This window comes from Tauraco erythrolophus, chromosome 21 (genome assembly GCF_009769465.1).
Source record: "Tauraco erythrolophus isolate bTauEry1 chromosome 21, bTauEry1.pri, whole genome shotgun sequence".
In the NCBI taxonomy this organism is placed as follows: domain Eukaryota; kingdom Metazoa; phylum Chordata; class Aves; order Musophagiformes; family Musophagidae; genus Tauraco; species Tauraco erythrolophus.
Genome location: NC_141485.1, coordinates 8,902,863 through 8,924,688, shown reverse-complemented (window position 1 = coordinate 8,924,688; position 21,826 = coordinate 8,902,863). Strand labels below are relative to the sequence as shown.

General features: G+C 43.5%; 1 protein-coding gene across 1 annotated transcript in view; it reads left to right on the top strand.

The window, feature by feature from the left end:
- Nucleotides 1-21,826, top strand: part of CASTOR2 (cytosolic arginine sensor for mTORC1 subunit 2) — a 121,736-nt gene that overhangs the window by 56,566 nt on the left and 43,344 nt on the right. Inside the window, exon 2 of the mRNA XM_086624701.1 lies at nucleotides 7,876-7,946. Coding sequence (XP_086480827.1) covers nucleotides 7,876-7,946 — 71 coding nt within the window. The remainder of the gene's footprint in view (nucleotides 1-7,875; nucleotides 7,947-21,826) is intronic.

The window sequence follows — 21,826 nt, the reverse complement described above, 5'->3', positions numbered from 1 at the left end:
AAAGAAAACTAGTACCTTGCAGACAGTATTAAGCAACAACTCTCAGAGTTCGTGAGAATAATAGAAGACAAATGACCTAGTAATTCTTGGTTTTGTCTCTCCAACAGTTGGAGCATTGAGATATCTGCTTTCAAGCAGAAAAGCAGCTAGTCCCATCAGCAGTCTGACACCTGAATTTTTTGCCCATAATGAATCTAGAAAGTTCAAATAGTATTTGGGAAAGTAAAACCTAACTGAATGCATTTCTTTCCTCTCATCTCCCTCCTCCAGCCCTCTCTCCCACCTTACTGTGTTCCCTACTTAAAATGATAAAAATGAGCTTCCCAAGACAGGAAAAGGCCCGCACTATGCTGTGCAGCTCTTCTGTGGCTGCAGAAGAGGAAGATGGGGTCTGTTGTGGCTCACTTAATGCGCTGGGATTGTTCCAGCTGCTCCAACGGCAGCGTTGGCAGCGCATGCAGCACGTGCCAGCCAGAGGGGTAACCCCGTGGTGCCAGGGTAGGCGTGAGCGAGGTGTGTGTGGCGGTCACACGTGCTGTGGAGCACAGTGCACTTACAAAGGCCCAAGAAGAGAGTGTAGGAGTGGAAGTGTGAGCATAGACCTGTGTAAATGCTGATTTGTTCTATTATTTTTTTACCTTTAAGATTAGCGGAGGATCTTGTTCCTGTCTGCAACTCTGAACCATGACTGCTGGTTTCTTCTATACCCCCGTCATTTGCTGCACCAAGATAAACATTTCGCAAGCAGAAGGCATTAACCGATTAAAATTCTTTACAGAATTAAGATTTGGGGGGCTCAGTTATGTCAAAATGGAATAGTGCCTTCCGTGAAATGTTTACTGGCATGAAATTTTTTATTTCAGTTAAAACTAAAAGGAAGTGTTTCAACTTGAAACTACAAGAAGTGATTTATTTCCTAGTTTTGATTTATCAAGTACTTGTTCCCTCAACTTCTGTTGCCCCTTTTTGGGAAGAGGGCAGAGAAGACAAAAGAAAATGATGGATGAGAAGTAGAAGTGAGGTAATTTTGTTTTTATGGAGTTTTAATTTATTTTTTTTTTTAGGTTACTTCAGGAAAATTGAAGTTATGTTGCTGTAACTGATTTTTTTTAGACCAAGAGCTGTTTCCTCTCTAAGCACCAGATAGGCTTTTAGACACATCATATCTACCAAATCCTTATAAGCACCAGTATCCAGTACAGCTGAGTATCCAGTGAGAATGCTGAAACCTGAAGAATGATTCTGCGTGGTTGTGTGAAGTGAGGTGCAGCGTGGGTGCAGGTCTGCTGCAGGCTCCTGTCCTTGTGCCTTGCACCCTTGAGCACCCGTATCATTGAGGATGCTTTCAAGGTGCTTTGCAGACTGGAGTCCCAAAGTGCACATGAGCCATTTAGAGGTAACTGGGTGACTTTTCTCAGCGTGTGGATGGAAGGACTCCTGCCAAGCACCTGGCACTTGCATCATCTGGGCACCAGCCAGAGCGGTAAAGTTCCAGGTTTTTGATTCAGCCCTGTTCGCTAATATAGGTGGTGAGCGGTGACGTTCCAAGTAAAAATTGCACAGCAGAGCTCACTTGGAATAATTTATGACCCAGGAAGAAAAATCTGTGCTAAGAATAACTTTTAATTACATCAGGTCAGTGAATTATTCTACAGATTCATGCCCAGGACAAGTCTTGAGTATAGAAGATGTGTGTTAACTTCCGTATGTCCGCACCTAAAGTCATTGGTTTGTGTATTGCTCTCACTGAGTTCACATACACAAAAAAAATCTCTGTGTTTAGCTCCTTCAGTGGACAAATAACAGATGAGCGCAGTTAACACTTGCATGGTCTTAAACTGCATTTCTGTTTCCTGCCATACATCTCTGCTAAGCGCCGCAGACAATTTGCGCGTTGGCAGCCGTGCTGGGCTGGGAAACCAGCGCCGTTCCCATTCATCAGATGGAGTGGCTTAATGAGGGAGCTGCACTTGGGTGGACTCAGACCTTTTCATCTCTCTTAAATAGTCTCCTTCAGTATGCTGAGCTTTCCACTCCATTTCAGCATGTAACATGCCTTAGTTTCTTCACATGGTGTGTTTTCTTACTACTACTTCAGTGTAGTTTTGGCTTCCCTCTTCACATTTGGCAAGAATTTATTTCTACACATAAGTTAAGATAAGACAGATTTTCTTACAGAATCTTCCTAAATACGGTGGTGGAAGTCTGTTGAAGGGGGAAGAATAAACTAGCCAAATTGCATGTTGCTTTCTAATTTTTTTTTAGGAAGTATTAAAAAAAGTGCTGTCATGACAAATGAAGGAAGGATATGTTTTAGTATCCCGAGTGACGGTTTTAGAAAGCGATACTGCAAACACTGTGCTTTGTCTAGTGAAAGCATCATGACTTGGACTAGTCATACAAAATAAACTCCAGGTGTATGTTTATAGAACAAAAAAAATATCTCCTTTGGTTATGTTGCAGGATCACTCTTGAATATTGTAGCTGTGTTTAATCTGCGTTTTGGGAAGTCTGGACTAAGTCTGACTCCAGAAAAAATAGAAATTATATCAGAATTACTTGTTGATATTGTTTCAACCTACTGCTAATCTTTCATTTGCAGCAGTGATTTGATTTGCTTGGGCTCTTGTAGTCCAGACCACATGGAACTGTTCTGATGAAGACTTGAACCACAGTTTGATACTGGTTTAATGAAGGCCAATACAGTAGACACCCAGCTGACATTTTTTTGAATAATCCTTGTTTATTTTTGCCAGTGCCCTGGCTTTAGCAATAAGCTGTACTGAAGATCAATATCTTCTTCACATCCTCATCTATTTATTTATTTTCCGTATTGCATGACATCCTTTTTATATTTTGTCTTGATTTCTGTTCCTTCAGGGTGCCGATCATTTTTCTATTATTCTGCTCCCAGTTGTCACAGAGTCTAAATAAAGGCTTGGATAACTTCCCCAGCTACACAAAAGTAGCAAGGAGAGGGGTTCACTGAAGGTCCCCCCTTTTAACTTTACTCAATGTAATCTGTAGCTTAAACTGTCATTATTATTATTATTATGGATGAGACAAGATGGTTGTCGTGTTGGAAGTTTTGGCATAGCACAGGCTGTAGGACTTCCCTGAGTTTATGTCTGTTCGTGAATACTTGCTTTCCTTGGCCACAAATCTGTTAGTTTTGTTCTGTGTTGGTTTTGAAAATGATTAACTTTCTGTAATGAACCAAACTCTGCTATCACAGTGACTCTTTAGGCAGTCCCCGACAGTATTTGCTAATGTCTCCATCCCAGATCTGAGCACAACTAGTGACTGGAAAGAATGTTGGTGCTGTCCTTTGACCGTTTGTAACAGTGCTGTGACATCTTTAGTGTTTCCCTTGGTAGGGAGGGTAGTGTGGAGTTTGTTTAAACGACTCATATGAACAATAATGCTCCTTTTAACAGGGTAGCTGCCTTCTAATATCAAGCTGCAGCCGTAAGTTACTGTAAGAAAGATGAACCCACCACGTTCTGGTCTGAGCATTGAGTGGAGAGTCAGCTGACACCTATTGTATCAGCACCTATTGCTCCTATATTGAGCACCTATTGCTCTTTTTTGGGGGTTTTATGTCTTTGGAGTTCAGCTAAGCTGTGTTTTATCAGTCTCACCAAAAAGATGACAAAGTGTTTTGGCAAACAAACAAATATGCTGTTTAGAAAACACCAGCCATTTCACTGTTTGCAATTTTCAGTGCCATTTGACTGTATAGTCTTGTAATTAGATGGTGTAAAGTACTTAACATGTTACACAAATATGTCAAAACGCATTAACAGCACAAGTGTTCTTTACTGCTTTCCTAAATACATTTCACAATATGTCGTACTAGAATCCACCTCTTGTCGTTATTTATAAAACTGCAAAGAAGTTAAGATCACCAAGAATTAGATGATTAGCATAAGACTGTCTTTCTGTTCTAAGAATATATATTGTCGTGATAACGTACAGAGTGAAGCATACAAATCCCTTCCCATCTAAACTGAGAAGACAGCCTGGAATAAAACCCAACAAATTATGTTTTTCATATTCACTCAGATCAACTTGCTGCTGCTGCTGCTTAATTCCCGTTCAGTTCAACTGCTTCTTTGCAAACTTTTGGGTTACCTCCAGACTTTGCATCTGAATGGCTTTTAGATCTTAGGTTGCTTTTGAATGGCATTCGGCCATGGTTTCTGCCGTGTGGGGAGGCCAGCTGCCCACCTGCTTCTGGAAAGGATTTTTTCCATAGAACAGCTTTGCAACACTTTACCCTGCCTAGGCAACAATTAACCAAGTTGTTTCTTTATAAATGAGAAGATAGGACTTGTGGCTTCCTTAAAGACCATTGTCTGTGCTGAACTTTCAGAGGACTCATAGCAATATTCCCACAAACGTGTGCTTTGTGTGTGACCCAGCGCCAATGGAAGTCATATTCCTTCCAGTGCTATTGCCCTTGTGATCCAGGCAGGCCTGGGGACCAAATGTCTTGAAGAGACACTTCTGGTGGGGACCTGCAAGTGAGGCCAACCAGTTGTCTTTCCTGCCTGCTTGCCTCTCCCATGGAGGCTCGAGTGCTGTTTGCAAACTGAAATGATGCTGCTGTTGCTGCATCCTACACATGCTGTCCTGCTCTGCACAAGCTTGGGTATTGCTTCCATACACAGTGAAAGCTTTGCTGTTTGAAAGATCTAATCTAATAATAGATTGGTCTACATTTGCTGCATTGCCAGAAAAAGGCATATGTTGTCAGGCAGTCGAAGTCAGCAGCAGTGCTGAAGTGGAAATGTGCTGAAACATGAAGAAGGCAGAAATCCAGAAGCATCTATGCAAGGTTTGACTATTAGGAAACTAAAAATATTGTCTTCTTACATATATGCTTCCCACACGTACTTAGAGAAATACCATTTGCCTGATCTCTCAATATGGTTAAAGGGCAATTCTTTTCCTTTCTTTGCTTTGATGTGATAATAGAAGATGCTCTTGGCATTCAGCTTATTGAGAACGGGTGTAAGAGAAAAGAGAAATGATTGGAATAACTGAATGGAAGAGGCATGTGTAGCATAGTGCAGGAGAAAAATACGACATTGAGTTCCTGCTGTCATTGGTGACTCAAGACACAATTTTTGAGTTGCACTCACAGGAGAAGTAGATCTTTACACATCTATGCTGAGGCACAGGTTTTAGGTGAGGACTTGAGTTTTGGCAGCATGCGATGGTAGGAAAATTTTTCATGCTGTATTTTATCGCACGATGTTTGAAATTCAAGTTTTTCATTTTTAGCTTTTCCCTGGGAAAAAGAACGCATCGTTGGTTGAACAAAGCAAATACAGCAAGAACCACTGGTCTTCTCTGTGCTGGTGAAAAGACTTTGCTTTTAAATTCGGATGGCTCTATGCTGCTGACCTTTTACAGAATTGCAGTGAGGTGAGGATTGGGCTTTGAGCCGGTGTATGAAGATGTGAGGTTTTGACATGCGTTCTGAGCCAGCAATTACGGGATTTCGTCTGTACATATCCCTTGAATATCATCACTTTTAGATGTGTGCTAAGAAAATGGCATCTGTCACAATCGTGCTTTTTCTGCTGAGGTTAATGTCTGCACACAGAAATGTACTACTGTTCTGGAACAAAATTTCTCCATGAATGCCATTGCAGATCAGGAAAGATTATTTTTTTTTTTTAATATTAATGTTTCCTCCTTTAAGACCACTAGCTTCTCCTAGTCAGCATGTATGTGGCTCAATGGGGTAGTAGTAGCAAAGAATTTTATTTCACTGACTTCTCCAGGGAATTCATCCACTAAATAATCAATACTTATATCTCCCGGGAACCACCTGCAGCAGCATCCCAGAAGTGCCTTTTTACCCAGCTTGGATCATCCATCGCCCAGGTAGTGTCCCTGTGCAGTTAAGAAGTGAGAGTAAAAGATTTGGGCTGCTACTGTTCTCTGCTTCTCTTGGCACTATTCCTGGAGAGAGTTGAGTTAGTAAATGTGGCTGTCACAGTAGCTATTACCAGTGACACAAAATAATTAAGTTGTGGTTTCCGTTGTGGTGGGGCCACTTCTGTATTTCATGGTGATACGTCTGTGCTAGGAGGGAGAGTGTCATGCTCGATTGTTGTGACGGATGCTTCTAGGAAAACAGGACGAGTCTCTAAAGGCAGGTTGTCTGATACTTTCCATCTACATGAAATCCTGTTGGTTACATGGCAGATCACTAATAGACCTGCGTGTTGTTTCTTCTAGTTTTCCTGTTGAGGTGAGGGGGAGGGCAGCAGCCATCTCGTTTTTCTCCCTGTTGTTTTGGGAGAGAATAGGTGCAATCTGTGTTCTTTTCAGCCATTCAAAAGAATGTATAAGCCAGTTTTTAGTCTGATTCTGTAATTAAGTGAATACTTCCATTTTTTGGTGTCTTGACCCACAACGTGGGGTTCCTGGCTTTCAGAAGTCCTGAAGGCTTTGAGAGACAGATACTCAGCAGTGCCGAGAAGCCTTGGTAGTCTCTGGTTGCTGAGTCCTGCTGAACTGTGCTCCATGCAGGAATTACACTGTCAACACCCTGTGAAATTTGGGGGCCTTAAGAACAAGCTTTCTTTTGCCAGTATTAAAAATATTTTCTGTAGGTTGCCTCAGATAAATCTGATAGTACCACAGCGTAACTGTGAAATCCTGCTCTTTGGTCCTTGTAGACACAGGCTCTTCCTGTTGTGCCCAATTTAGCTTGCCAGAGGGAAAAATGTCTCTTGTAGCTCGGGCGGCACACGCAGTCCGTGTGCTGTGACGTGCTCCTGGAGGGGCCAGGAGCCCTGCGTGGCTCGGGGGAGCCGGCCAGCACTGCGCTGGTGCTCAAAGTGTGGGCTCTGCTGAAGGAAACACGCTGTGCAAACCTTCCTGCCATTGCTGGGGAACAACTGGGTAGAAGCTGGAGAAAGTTTTGGGGTTTTTTAGTAGGTGTTGCTGTACATATGTTGGTGTGTCAGGGGAAAAAAACTTTCCAGCTATATGTGGTGTTAAACCTTAAGGCTGAGGCTTTTTTTGTTTGTGTGTCTACGGTGGAAGAATCCCGTGTCACATTTGTTTTGTATCTCATGTTGGAGGTGACATTGTGCTCAGTGCTGAACGAGGTGGAGAGGCTGTGCTGTGTGGGGCCTGCGGTGTCAAGAGATGAGCACAGAGCAGAACAGGGGCAATAGGCGATTGGAGGGGAGGGAAGCTCGACCTCGTGTTCACGTGCTCGATGGCCCCTGCCACTTGTGTCCCCACCTGGAGCTCCTCAGGGAAAGGAGGCACCTACTGAGGGAAGGGGCAAGGACCAGCAAAGAGAATTTGGATGCTGTCTGCTAGTGGAAAAAGCCTCTGAAGCAGTAAGAGGAGAAATAGAGGCTTGGTTGAGAGATTAGATGTCAAACCTTGATGAGGCAAGAAACTTCAGTGGGTAAATAGGGAAGATGGGTGCGCCCCTGCACCGAGGGAAGGCTTTTGGTGGGCACTGGAGACATCAGTTGGTGAGCAAAGCTTTTTGCTCTGTGTCAGTGCGATACGGCAGGTCCTGGGCTGTGACAGGAAGCCTTGAGGGATATGGTAATTAACAAAAGTAACTAAGAGCTAAGTCATAAAAATAATAAGTGTTTTACCAGCTCCGTTGTGCATAGGCAGGCAGAAGGGAATGTGGGTCACACAGTGTAAGTGGCTGAGCCAGGAATAAAATTCAGGTCTGTTAATGCCTTAGGCTTCTCCATACCCATCAGACAATGACTCTGTCCTCCAGCACAGCTTGGGTGGGAAAGGAGCTCTGTTTTAAGTGGAAGACCAGGTTCCGTTCAGTCCAGCAGCTAATCATGTTCTCCTGCTGTTTGCCTTTGCCAGGTGCAAGTTCTTCAGCCTCACGGAAACCCCGGAGGACTACACCATCATTGTGGATGAAGAGGGCTTCCTAGGTAGGTGCCAGCGTGTGCCACTTCGGTATCCAGCCTGGGGGTGGGGGTGGAGGAGGAAAACATGTCATCTCTCGCTGAGCTTCTAAAGCAAAGCGTTTGTAAAACAGGTCTGTTTGTCAGTGGTTGCAGTGCAGCTGTGAAAGGTGCTTTGATCACTTAAGCACACTGTCTCTGCTGCTGTGCTGTACAAGGCGTTTCACACGTGGAATGCGAATATATTTTAATGCCAGGAGAAGAGCACACACACGTCTTAAAGAGCAGCTTAAGCATGTTTGAAAAAGCAAAACCATCTGCATATCATTGTATGAAAATGAGCTGGCCTTTGTCCCCAGGCCCCCATAAGCACACCACATCTTTCTTCTCCAGCTTTTTCATCCAACCTCTCTTCAAAAGGAGCACTTGAAGCTGAGTAGTTGCATCATCCCCACAACCATCACAATGCTGTGCAGTTGCAAATCTGCTCCTTTGGCTCATCACCGAAAGCTGTGATTTATCCCCCTTTCTTACACCCAGCTCTCTCTGTGCTAAAAGTGCCACCTTTGCCCGTGATGGCTAAAGGTCTGTCTCTGCCCATGTCAAAGGTGGAGTCAACTCTGCGTCAGAGAAGGTGGTTGGCATGTGGTTGGGAGCTGCAGATGGTTGGCATTGGGCAAGTGCTTATGGAGAGAATGGTTTGGCTTTGTGGATGGAAACAGTTTGTAATAACATTTATCATGTGGGACGTTTTGTTTGTAGCAGTGTTATTAAGGTGGTGGAATGAGGAAGTATTTTACGGCTATTATTATTTTTGCTCAATCTCTGCTTTCTGTGGTTGGAATTAAAAGTCTACACATTTTACCAGTTGGGAGAAAATTCACTGAAATATGAAAAAAAGAGGATTTCATTCCTGAATAGGAATTAACTGTCAAGTAGCTACTTATGAAACTGTAACATTCAATGGGTTTGTAATATCCAAACCCTAAGGAGAAAATTAGAAACTCTACTGTCTTTATTTAGTACAGAGTCTAAGTTTTATAATCAGTAGCATTGCTGAATTATCCCCCTTTCTGTTTCAGGAATACTCACAGACATATAATAGAATAAGTTATTACATTTTAGAACACTACAATAGTGGCTAAATGTTTTCATAAAATAATCACTGGGTTGAGAATAGGTAAATGGATCTTTACAGCTGTTGCTGTTTATAATTTGGGAGTTTTGAGATTTGGTTGAAAGTGTGTGTCACGTGTTCTGCTTTTGCTCCCAAAAGAGGAGGGAACATACGATTCTGCTGCCAGAGAGTCCCTTGTTGCGTTTTTTCGGGGACCATATGTGCAAAAGTTTTGTTACTACTATTGGTAGAATCACCCTTTTTATTATCAGGTGGTAGCTGGGGGAAACGGAATCAAATTTGGTTTCACCATAGTAGTAGGATGCAAAGCCTCCCTCTGAGAGCTTCATTTTAAGAGAGAATTCACCAAAGAAGGAGACAAGTTTTTTTTCAAGGGCCACTGCACGTGGCAGAGCAAGAAACCTGGCGATTGTCGTTGTCAGGAGGCAGTGTGTGTCCCTGAACCGTGCTGTCCCTGCAGATGTGCCGTGCTAGGGACGTGCTCGTCTCCAGCGTCACATCTGTGTCTGTGATACCCATGGCACTCAGTTCTCTGCACAGCTGGCACAAGGCAGATTCCTCAATTCAGTTGCTGGTGGCGAGTTTGGATTGCGACCACCCCCGTACACTCTCTAGCAGCCGTGCTGCTGTTTATCTCTCTGGAAGTTATTCCAGCTTGAAACAAAGGTAAGCTCCAGCAGTGGTTTTGCGCATCAGTAGCGGCAGGTTGTGTTGCACTGTGTGTGCCACTGGTTGTACTTGGAGAAAATCCCAGATCTAGCCAGAGCAGTGTCCTCGAGGAGCTGCATGTCTCACTGGTGCCTCGGGTTATCTCTATGAACCAGACAGTGATATGCACCAAAGCAGCAATCCTCTCTGCTTGGAACCTTTTGGCTTTGTTACCCTGGCTCTCATACACACACGAATTTACTGCTGATAGTTACAGTACCCACAGAGCTTCTGTTGGTTTTGGCAGAAGTTGGGGTGTTACAGCAGGGCTTTGCAGGAGAACAGATCACCTTCCAGGCAACACAGGGGAAGGAAGGAGCATGCTAAGCCCATCCTCTACTATGGCACGGCATGGAAGCCATGTACAAAACCCAGCATGAGTTCTTCTTTGCTAGTAAATGATGATCTACTGGCAAGACTTGTATGCTCTGCATCCTGCTAACTCTCCTAGCACAACAGCCATGACCTTTGGGTTTGTGTCCAGCCCATGCTCTTCTTTCTGAATTGTCACTGCCTCAGGGTTAGCCCTGACTGCAGTCTCCACTGTTGCTCCATCCCTGTTCCTTATTTCCATATGCTGTAAGTTTTTCATAGTCTGGAGAAATTCAGGATCTGCCATTCAGGATGCCTTGTAACAGTGAAAGGGCTTTGCTTCACTTCCTGCTTCCCCTCACAGTCTGACTATAAATGTCTCGGGAGGAGGAATCTCACTTGGCCATTGTATGATGATCTGGATGATCTACTTGAGGATATGGTTTAATGGGGATTAGGGATGGTTGGACTCGATGATCTCTAAGGTCTTTTCCAACCTAGAAATCTATGAATCTATGAATTGTATGGATTATAATCAGCCCATGGACTTGAACAGGATCAAAATCTGTAAGAATTACAGCATCCCACCTTCTTGGAAAACAGCACCGATTATGTCTGCATCAAGTGGATCAGCTGCCTCTTGACCTGACTAGTCAAGTGCCAGGTTCTACTCAAGGATCACAGGCTAAGCTTTCATCTTTGGTGAGCAGTTTAGGTAGCAAGTCCAGCAGCAAGTGACTTTTCTCAGGTAACTTTTGTTTTTCCAGTGCTTAACAAGCTAGATAATAAGTCTCTGAAGGGCAGGCCTTTCTACGTGAAAAATTAAGACTTTTCTCAGGCACCTATATGAATTTTTGCTGCAGCAACAGTGAGAATATTGTCGTGTTAGCTGGCATCTCTCAAGTTAGCCAGACCCCTTCTCCTGCATATCACGAACAGCACTGAAGGGAAAAGAATAGGCTGGAGAAATACTGGCACTTCCAGCAATCCTTGAGGTTAACACTTCAAACCAACTGACATGCAGTAATCATTCTTAACTGGTTTGTCAAAAAGGAATCCTCAGGCTTGTTTCCCTGAGAGTGGCAAGTGAGTCGGGCTGGCAAAGGAGTCATTATTTCTCCTCCCCAGAAAACGTCTGCAGTGCAAAGCCGTAACCTGCTTAAGCATTCATCGTGCTGGAAGGGACCGGCTGCAGCCTAATTCTCTCCCTTAATTCCCCGGCGGTGAGGTGGGGATTATATCTGCACAGAACCTTGTTTGTTCCAGTCGCCGTTTCTTGGGCTTTGGCCTGTTAATGAGGAAGAATTTTATTCAGCAAAAACACGGGGGGACAGTGCACAGAAAGCTCTTTTCCTGGCTGATCCTGAGATGAATTAGCAGAAGGAGCTTGGCCATGGGCCCTCCTGCCTGAAGACAAGTGTCTCAGCTACTGGGGTGCTTGGGCAGCCGTGTAAAATCCCTGCGTTTATCACCTGCTGTGCAGCCAGCGCGTGGCAGAGAAGTCAAGCGGCTGCTGCTCGCTGAAATACAGCAATATTTGTCTGAGTGCAGTTTGCTTTGTTCCCCAAGGTTTGGCTGAAAGCAGGGGCTGCCTGTGCATGGTGCAGATATGCCATAGCCCTGTGCTCTGCGTAGTCTGTCTCTTTTTCAGAGGGCAGCAAGGGCTGACTCCCTCCATCTCTGGGCAGCTGCACCAGCACAGCTTTCAGCCTCTGCTCTCACTGGTCCCAGTAATCTGCATTCTTAAACATTTTAGCTTTCACACACTGAAAGCAAAGCCTGTGCCAGCACACATGGAGATAGCTGTGCTCTTGGAGACCCTGTTTATGTGCACTGAGTTGCTGACATTGCAATTCTGTCCTGGAGATGCCATCTGAATAAAATAATGGGAGCCTTTTGTTGGAGGTAAAGGGGCAGTTTGGGTGTTTGGTTTGGTTTAATGGTCCCTTTTCTGTTCCTGGATTCTCCAGCTGGTTTGTCTGCAGTCCTGATCATCCTTTTTGCTTTTGAAAGTCCACTACTAGGTTTAGCAATAGCTCTGCTTCAATAGCTTTCAATAAAAATGCCATCCACCTTGCCTCTCATTTTACAGCACTTGTCTAATTGCACAGCACAGTGTGAAATGAAGAACTAACACACTCCCTCAAACACTTTTATTCTCTACAAGCCTAATGAAGAGCCCATCCAGTGTCATCTTTATAAGTTGGTCCACTTGCGTGGAGGTGAGAGATGGCTACAGTTTACCCTCAGGTATTTCTTTGTTTCAATATCTCTTGCATCCACTTGAAACAAAGCTGAACTCTTTGATGAGGACCTTCCCAGAATCACCACCACTGGGACCTGGCTATGTGCTAGGGGAAGAGGAGTTCCTCTGTACTGTTATTCCTATGACAAGGTAGTTTCTTTGCATGTAAAAGGCAACAAGTTCTATTTTTCGAGTTATGCCCTATTCGTGTTGGAAAGAGGAGTCTCCCTTTCTGAGACTTCTTACAGGGCAGTGGATGGCGTTTGAAGACTTCTTTCTCTGTTGGGGGGACAACCCCTAGCCTGTTGCTGCCCCAACCTAGCCTCCTCTGTGATCTTGTCAGCCGTCGAGTTGCTCCATGAACATCTGCATAAATGGGGTCTGTGAGTCTGTCACCCAGGTAACGCTGTCTTGAAGATGGAGGATTGTAAAGCAACAAGTTGCTACCATTTCCAAGGCGAGATCACGCCTTCCCAGCCTTGGCATTTGGTTGGTGACTCTTGCATGGAAACTTTCTCTGTAGGCAGTGAACTTTAAAGGTATCAGAGAAGGGGAAAAGAAATCAAATGCTCGGGTCAAGGGAGGAGAGAGTCCTTGTGATCTCCAAGTTTGTAAACATGCATATTCTAGTTTCAGGGGAACGGGGAGTGAGTAAGAGGAAGACATCACCTTCATGGACTCTGGTCTTCTCTCTCTTAGAACTAGCAAGCCCATTTCATGTAGGTCACTGCAATTAGCAGACCTTAGCCCCTGACTACTGATCTCTTCTGGATGGGAACTGGAGAGGAAGGGCAATTTGATTTCAGTATTGAAGCAGCGGTGGGAAGCATCTTCTTTGGAGCAGATCCGCAGTGTGAACATAGAGCAAGACTCTCAGTCACCCCACACTGCTGTTCATCTGCAAGATGGAGGTGACAGTCCTTCCATTAACCTTCTTGGGCTGCCCAGTATGGCTAGTAGCTTCTCTCAGGCCAGAAATCCATGCATTTCCACAGTTTCCAGAATGAAGAGGCTTCTAATCTCAGTTCACACCTCACAATAAATTGCCCAGTACATTAAGAATAATGGAACTATTTGAAAAATCTCAACTAGTTAGAGTGGACGAGAGATTTTGTCAGAACTCATAAAATGTTGACCTCATTCTAATAAAAAGAAAGGATAAAAAGAAAAAAAGCCCTCCTGCTGGCAGTGCTTTGTTTTGTTTAGCCATCATCCTCAGACAACCTGTTCCCTGTCTGACCTTGGATTCAGGACCATCATATGTTTTAGTACCACGTTGAGTCCCTTTTTCAATAACATCAAAATGGTAAATTGCTTTGAGTGTCCTCTCTCTCATCCTGTATATAAAATGGGCAAGAAATCATCTTATAAATAAGTGCAAGCCCAGAACTCATTTAGCTGGGAGCAATCTGCAACTTTATTTAAAGATACAGAGGGAAGCAAGCTAATAGATGCATCTGGTTTTTTGGATATTTTTTTTCTATAACTATTTCTCCTTTAATTTTTTATTGCCCAGTGACTAGGCCTTTGTATCTCAGGCACGGTGGCTTAATTTGCTTGCTGACATTTATAGTGCTGAATTCCTTCCCTTGGACCGCCAGGAGAGCCTGCTGGTTGCTAGGCAGAAGATGTTTTTCTCTGTTAAACACGTGCACAGTCGCTCTCTTTTGGATCTCTGTATTAGCCAGACTACACTGTGTCTGTGGTTTTCAGGTTTTTTTAAGTGATGTGGTGTTAATGACTTAAATTCAAATTAAAAACATGAGGATTTGACTACTGGTTAATTAGAAATATGTGCTGGGTTGGGAAGGTTTTTCCTGTGATGCATATGTGCTGATATAGGTGGGTAAGCGTGTGGAGAGGCTGTGATTGCATGGGGTTTCTGCCCTCTCCCGAGAGGCAGTAGGGTTTGGAAGTTAAAGCTTTTGGGGGAAGGGAGGGAAGGATGGGAAATATGTAATATTCCAAGGTCTGGTTTGTGTCACCTATGGAAAGGAGCACTTCACCTTCTCCTTAGAGCTCATGTGTGAGTGGGTTTGCAGATCTTCATAGCACTTCTTATTCCTTATGTTTGTAACCTACCGCATGAAGTCTCTTGGTCCAGTTTCTCTGCTGGCTCCTATTTAAAGAAATCCTGCATAAATAATAGATATTTTTTGCTGTTTCCTCCAGCAGATGGGTGTGTATCGATATCTATTTTTGTTTCGCAGCCTGTGGTGAGAAAGCCCAGACACCTCTTCCTGAACCACTTGACTGGCCATGATTTCCTCCTTTAAATTTATTACGTCTTGGCTGCTTCTTAGCACTTTCCAAAATCTGAGATAGATGAGTAGCTAGATACCATGGCTCACTCTTGTCAACCTGCTCTCATAAATGCAGGACCTAAAAAAGCTTTTCTGGCTGGAATGACGAAATGATTCACTGAAATTTTAGGTCGATCTCTAAAAGCAAGAAGCAGCTCTGCTTATTTGTTTCACTAGGCAGCGTTTGACCATCTGTGTGCCATTCCACTAATGGATTTGGGGTTGTTTTGGTGTTTTGAGGCAGGACTTAGGGGGATTTGGTGGCTTTCACTGTTTGCCCGTATCTGGAGCTACCCACAGTCTGCCAGGATGGCAGACAGTGCACCCCATGGTGAGGAAGGGACAAGGCTGAATATACACTGTAAGACTTTTTGAAGCATTTGTGTGTTGTAACTGCTGGTAGGACTGTAATTTATGATCTCACTGTGCTTTTAAAGTGCATTTTTTATGGAGCACCCTGTGAGAGATGAGGAAGTGCTGTCACCCCCTGGTCACAGGTCAAGAAGTGAAGCACAGGGAGACCTGTGGGATCAGTGATACAGTAGAGAAACGAACCCCTTTTCCCAAGGCTGAAAGCATTCAACCTTCAGTTCCCAAACTTTGCTAGTTGTCAACCTACTTTAAGTTTCAAGCCATACTTTTCTCAAGTTTGTGACCTGATGAGGGAGTGGATTTCCTCCACCTTGGCATCTCGTAAGGGCTCTGACCTTAATCGAGAAATGATGAGACTGCAGCAACCTTCCAAAAAAGTCCGTCATCACCTACAAACAGAGAAAACATTTCTTTCGTGGTAATCCCTTGCAACATGCTGGCATACAGCACTCCCCAGGGTTGGTCTCTGAGCAGATTTGCCAGATTTTCTCTCAGTGCAGGAGATGGAGGCTCCCATGCCTCAGGTTTCCCAAGGATCAGCAGTCATTTGTCAAGGCGAGGAAACTTCTGTCCCTGGTAGGCTTGGGGGATCCTTCTGGTCCAATGACCTGGGAGGGAAAGCCAAGCAATCTTCCATCTTGTCTGTACCTAGACAGAGGCTCTCGATCAGAGGTGGCAAGTTTTTGTGCCCTAAAACTTCACTAACTTTGCTTTCTCCTGGTGCAGCCATCAGTCTTTTCCAGCTTTCTGGCAGCCTTGGTACAAAGTCTCCAGAGCTAATGATGGAGCAAGGATAGCTTTCATAATTCCAGTGCAACGTGTCTGATTGTTTGGGTTTTACTAGAATCAGCTGAAGTCCTTGTGTCTAACTCTGGAAATGCAGAGTGATGCGTGTGTTTGACTCCAAACTAACAGTCCTTTTTTGAGGGGAATGAAGGGAGGCGTGATGCTTTGAGCTAATTCTTGTGCAATTAAAATAGGGGGAATGTTTCTTTCCTTTGTGCGCGGTATTAAGCTGATGGTGACACACTGGTCAACCATCATCTTTAGGCTTTTGGCCTGACAGTTACAGCAAGTCTGTTTTGGGTTTGTGGAAGGGCAGCCCCTTGGCCAAATAAGCCTTTCTCCAGCGAGCAGGTTTGCTGCTGCAGTCACAAAGCGAAGGGACAGGGAGTCGGAGCAGCGTGATGAAGTTCCCAGGGCTGCTGCAGGCTTTTCTGTTTGACCTTGGACAGGTCTCACGTTGTGCCTCAGTTTCCTCATCTGAAAAACAGGAATAATCCTATTAAATCACCTCATAACAGACCTTATAAAGATTAATTAGTAAACATGTGGAAATGCTTTGATAATGTAACAGGCAACAGCCATGATAAATAATAATTGAGGTAGTTTCTGTCCCACAGGGTTCATTTTTACAGTGGGTACACTTGCAGACCTGCTGAATAAATCATCTCAGTAGAACAGATTGGAGATTATGCTGGAAAAAAATACCCTTTTAAGAAACATGTTGCATAATCTTTTTAAAATCTCGTATTTTAGTGTTTAATCTTGCACAGGATTAAGTCTCACAACCTCAAGGTTATGGTCATACAACAGTTAGGAATTTAGTGGCTCCACCTTAAAGTCTTGTTAGAAATGTTATTATTTGCTCTGCTCTGTCAGTCCAGTGAAAATACTGTCTGAAATGTGATTTTCAAAAAAAGAAGGAAAAAAAGGATTCCTTGTGCTATTTCGTTTGAAAATACAGAAAGAATTGGAAATGTGAGTCCAACTGCATCTGTTTCTTTTTTTGATCTTCTTTTGTTTCTGTGGTTTTCATCGTTGAGTTAAACATGCTGTCTGCCTCCCCTTGCCAAGAGCAACCTGAGCCCTCAGCGTTGCCTTTCGCTGCTCGTCCGGGCTGCGTCCTCCCCACCCCCTGGCTTGCAGATTCTGCAAGCAAAGCCTTTGCCAAGAGTTTTTGAAACACAGGGAAAGTTTTGTCCAGAAGTGGGAAATCTGCTGATTTCTGCAGTTCCTGTCCCCTAATGACCAGAGACAAAACCCTCAGTTGTTTCAGACTGTGGAGCCCATTTGCACGGGAAGCGGCGAGTGGGTGAGGAGCAGCTGGCCCTGAGCGATGCTTTGCTGGCCGCGAGCAAAAAGCCGTGGCCAACAGGTTGGGAAGGACCCAGCTCTTGATCGTGGCACAGACACGCACTCAGGAGGCAATCCTGTGCAGAAGGACGGGTACTCCCATATCCATGCTCTGAATGCAGCTTGAGCCAAACTCTTAATCTTCCTTTGCTTATCATTAAAGAAAAAAGCCAATTTCTGCTCCCTTCTTCCTTCTCACGAGCAAACACCAGTTGTGGAGCTTGGATCTGATTTTGATTTTCCAGGTTTGCTCATTACTAGTGGTGCATTATCCCGTGAAGAGGAAGGAAGAGAGCAGCCTGATTTCCTGAGAGCAGACTGGAGCCTGCCCTGGATTTGTCTTCCTAACCCGGTTCTCCAGTATGAGTGGACATCATGATTATTTTTGGAATCTACCTTACCATGTTCCACATTTTTAGCCAAACATAATAACGATGCTTTGTTTTTGGAGCGTATTCATACTTCCTGTCTTATGATACCCCTGTGAGGTAAGAATTAAATTTTTTTTCTCCCACGTATGAGGAAACTGATAAAAAGGAGACTGAGTGACTCGTTTCAAGTCACATACACACTTTGTGGGACAGATCAGTTTTTGCCTTAACTACAAGCTGAAATTGCCACCTACTTGTCTAACACTTCAAAATCAGACTGTATTTACTACTCTATTCCAAATACTTGAGTATCTGTTCTAAGACACTGCTGTAAAACCACAGTTTTTCCCTCCCAGTAGTCGGTAGTGAGTCACTTGCCCCCTGTGCTCGTAGCCAGGTGGAGGTGTGTTGTTGCGTAATAACTTCTACGTTACGACTTGGCTTTCTTCTGCAATGCCATTTATTCCTAAACCAGTATCTGGCCTTGCACTCTCCTTGCTCTTAGACTCAAACTATCACTATTAGTCTGAGGTTTTTTTGTTTCTCAGAGCAGAAATCACAAATAGGAAGCTCAGAAGGGAGGCAACCATAAGTACGTTTTCTAGATGAACATCTTTGTGCATTTTACATGACTGTGCTAATCTCATTGGAAATGCACTCCTCCTTTTTGTTTAATTTTTAAAAAGTCACTGTAAAAGTACAGCCAACTTCGTTTTTACATTGCCGTCACGGTTTAAAGTTACAAGGGTTGCAAGAGGAGAAGTAATTGATTGAAAATGAGACGAAAGCAGGGGTTTCTGTATAAGCATTTCCTTTTATCAGTCCTTGATTACTCTCTTAGTGGACACTTGCACTGAAGGTCTTTCCTCAGGAGGTGCTGATTATTTAAGTGGAGAGAAGGCAGTGCCTGTGCATACATATGTATTTGCAAGTTCCCAGTCTCTGAAGGACTACCTCATCAGCACTCCAGAAGGACCAGTATCCTCTTATCCTGTGGCTTGAAAGAAAAGGATAGTTGCATGCCCTAGTTAGATGTTTAGTCCCTTGGAAAGCAGAGGAGCTACTTGTCAGAGTCAGGATTTCAAAGCTGGGCTATGTGTTTGTACAGCTTCATTTAATTCCAAGTTACCCTTGGGTTATTTGATTTCCTGACAGCTGCAAAAACAGTGTTCTCAGATAACAATGGCCTCTAATTAGGCAATGTGCCTAAAATGGTAGAATGTTTTATTTGACCATGGCACTAATATTTTCTATGCAGCTTACACATGAGAAAGTTGAGTGAGTTGCATTTCCAGCTTCCCTTGGCAGAGATGTGTCCACCTTGTGATACTCAGTGCATAATGCTGAAGGCATGCCCGCTCTCCTGCCCCTGTGGTTAAAACGCTTCTCATCTTTTTGGACTGTGTCATCAGTAAATCTGTCTTTCAGCTGTAACCACCCTCCAGAAATATGTTTTATCAGCACAGCGAGACTAACAGGACTTGCACAGCTGAGGCTGCAGAACATTTGAGACACATGCAGGCAACAAGAATGCGTATGAGATGTACCTGTAGTTGAGGGTTGTGGCTTCTTGGGAGTTACATTACACTGCAGTTGCCCATATGTTGCTTTTATGGCTCATGCACTTAGTACACAATCAGGCAGTGACAGAAATAAACATACAAGTCAACTGTTCTTCCAAATCATTTATTCACTTTGGAAAGGGTGTTAGCATCAGGTTATGTTAATTAGATCCTGACTCATGATTTGTGCTTATGGAAGCTTTGTGCATTGGGCCGTACAAATTGATGATTTCTGAATTCCCTTCTGTGACAGCAGGAAGTGGTTGTTCAGGAGTTCTTCCCCTCCTTTAATTGTTAGACTTCCCCTTGAAGTCTTGAATCTAAAAGGAAATAGATCCATTTTTTCTTTTTCACTGTTTTACTCTCGTTCTAATTCCTTTCCAGAGCTCACGATTCTGACAATTCCCATACCCAGTCCTCATCATTGCAGAGCTTTCAGCTCGCTCTTTAAGGTCCTGTTTACATAACCGTGATGCAAAATTGCCGTTCTGCTATACCAGATACCTACTTAAAATTTTGTCTTGCAACCTTAATTAGATGTTTGCTAATCTGCAGTCAGAGTTTACAACTGCCTTTCAGTTGAGCAGCCTTTACATGCAGGTCCTGTCCTGCTGACCAGAGGGCTCTTCTGAGGGTTTCTAATATGGATTCTCTATGTCCATTTGCTTTTAGGGGACTGATATCCCGTGTGGATACCGTTAATACGATGAAAGAGAGATTACTGCATCAATTGTAGTGTATAATAACAGTGAAAACTTATTGTCTGCATTAATCTGGATTTACCCAGTTTTGCTGAGACGCTGATCTGTTTGAAAAAAACTGGGGATGTCAGCTCAGATTGGCTTGTGGCTACATGAGCAATGCCCACGGATTGTCCTCTGTGTAAGACCTGCAAGGATAGGAGATGAGCAGGAAAGTTCATATTTGTCCTGCCCCACTACAGTTCCCCACCAGTCAGCAATGAAGGGATTCCTAAATTACAGGTGGAATCCACATTACTATATATAGTAGCTATCAATATACCAATCCACCACAAATTTGTCTAAACTCCTTTTGAAGCCTCTTCATTCTTTCTGCCTCCATTACATCCTCTGTCAGCACGTGCAGTAGTGTGTGCGCTGCACGAGTCGGTTCAGATCCTCTGAACCTGCTCCCGGGTTTCAGGTATTGTTTGTTTGCACTCCAGCATTCTGATGCCTATTGTCTTACAGCTCTCCTCCCAACAGTTCTTAAAGATCTTTGAACATTGACTTGATGTTTCTCAAAAAAACTATCCACAGTGTCTCCAAGACTTTTAGGAGGGGGAACGAACAAAGCCTTTATAAAAATGTTAATATAAAAGTCCTACCAGGGGCCCCTATTGGTTGATCCTGCAAAATTCCTTCCATTGAGAGCTGACTGTTAAATGCATAGTTTTTTTTAAAAGTCCATCAGAGGATCTTCACTTTCATCCCGTGGTACTAGGGAAATAGCAAGAAAGTTCGTAAGACAAATTCTGCCTTTTGATAAGCTGTGTCATAATATATCTTCCCTTAAAATCCCGTCTCTCAGAACTATTTTATAGAACTAGTACTTTTTTTTTTAACAGAAAAAATCCCAAACAGTTGATTTTCTCTTGATAGAAAAGAATAAAATAGAAACACTTCATCCACACAAGACAAATGGAAAGAATCACAGTAGATTTGGGTTCATATCTCCCTGTTTCCCCTCTCCCTCTCTGTCTTTCTGGAAAAAAAACCCAAACAACTCAGTTTGATTCACATAATTTTTTGATCCTATCTCCTGTCTCCAGAAGCCTGAGTTTAGGTGTAGGATATGATTTACATTGGTTAACTTCCTTCAGAGTAGCATAAAAACTCAAGTTTTTTTCCATTTTCTTCCATAATCCCTCTCCAAGCTTTCCGCAAAAAGTGGTAAACATGTCCCCAGTTTTGCTTTGCATGAGTTTTGTCCATTTTCTTTTGGTTTTACTCTTTCTGGGGTTTCCATTGCCATGTTCTACCTAAACATTCTCGTGTTTATTTTACAAGAGTTACTGATCCCTCTTTAGTTCCTACTTCCACATCTGTTGAATTTTTGAAGTTGGAATGAACCGTATCTCCGCAGTCACAGTCTGCATTTATGGTTTGAGTTGGTCGAGTACATAAAATTGAAGACTTTTGTAAGATCCAAGAGGCGACTTCTCAAGGCTGGAGATGCCGGCAGCACTGGGCTTGTGCCTGTCGTGCCCTTGGAGGGTCCCCAGCAACCTGATTTCTTTATCTTTTTGTCTTGCACGTTGCTGAGCAGATTGTAAGCGCTAAATAAGCCGTAATCTCCGGAGTCCTGCTGAAGTAACTGTGACTGCGAGGTATTTATTTCACAGTTGTTTTTCTTTTCTGCTTCCCTGGGCTTCGGGAAGATGTTTGTTTACTGGAACACTTTGAGTTGAACTTGTGTAATTAAGAGTTGCCAATTATATGTGTATAAATGTCTGTAGGTACATATGTGTATAGACCCATATTTGTATATGTATCTGTTTATTTAGGGATGTAGAAGGGGCTGAAGTAAGAGTATTTTTAGCAGGTTCTTTTTCAGAAGCTTGTCCTTAAACTCTAGCTTAAAACTGAAAAATATATTGGATTTTTCAAGCTTTAATATATCTAGTGAGAGCATCTGCCAGGACTCAGTGGTCCAGGACCAAACCAAGGTTTTGTTTAGTTGGAGAATTAAATAGGCAGCTCACACAGAGACACGAACATCTGTAACTGAGGGCAGTCC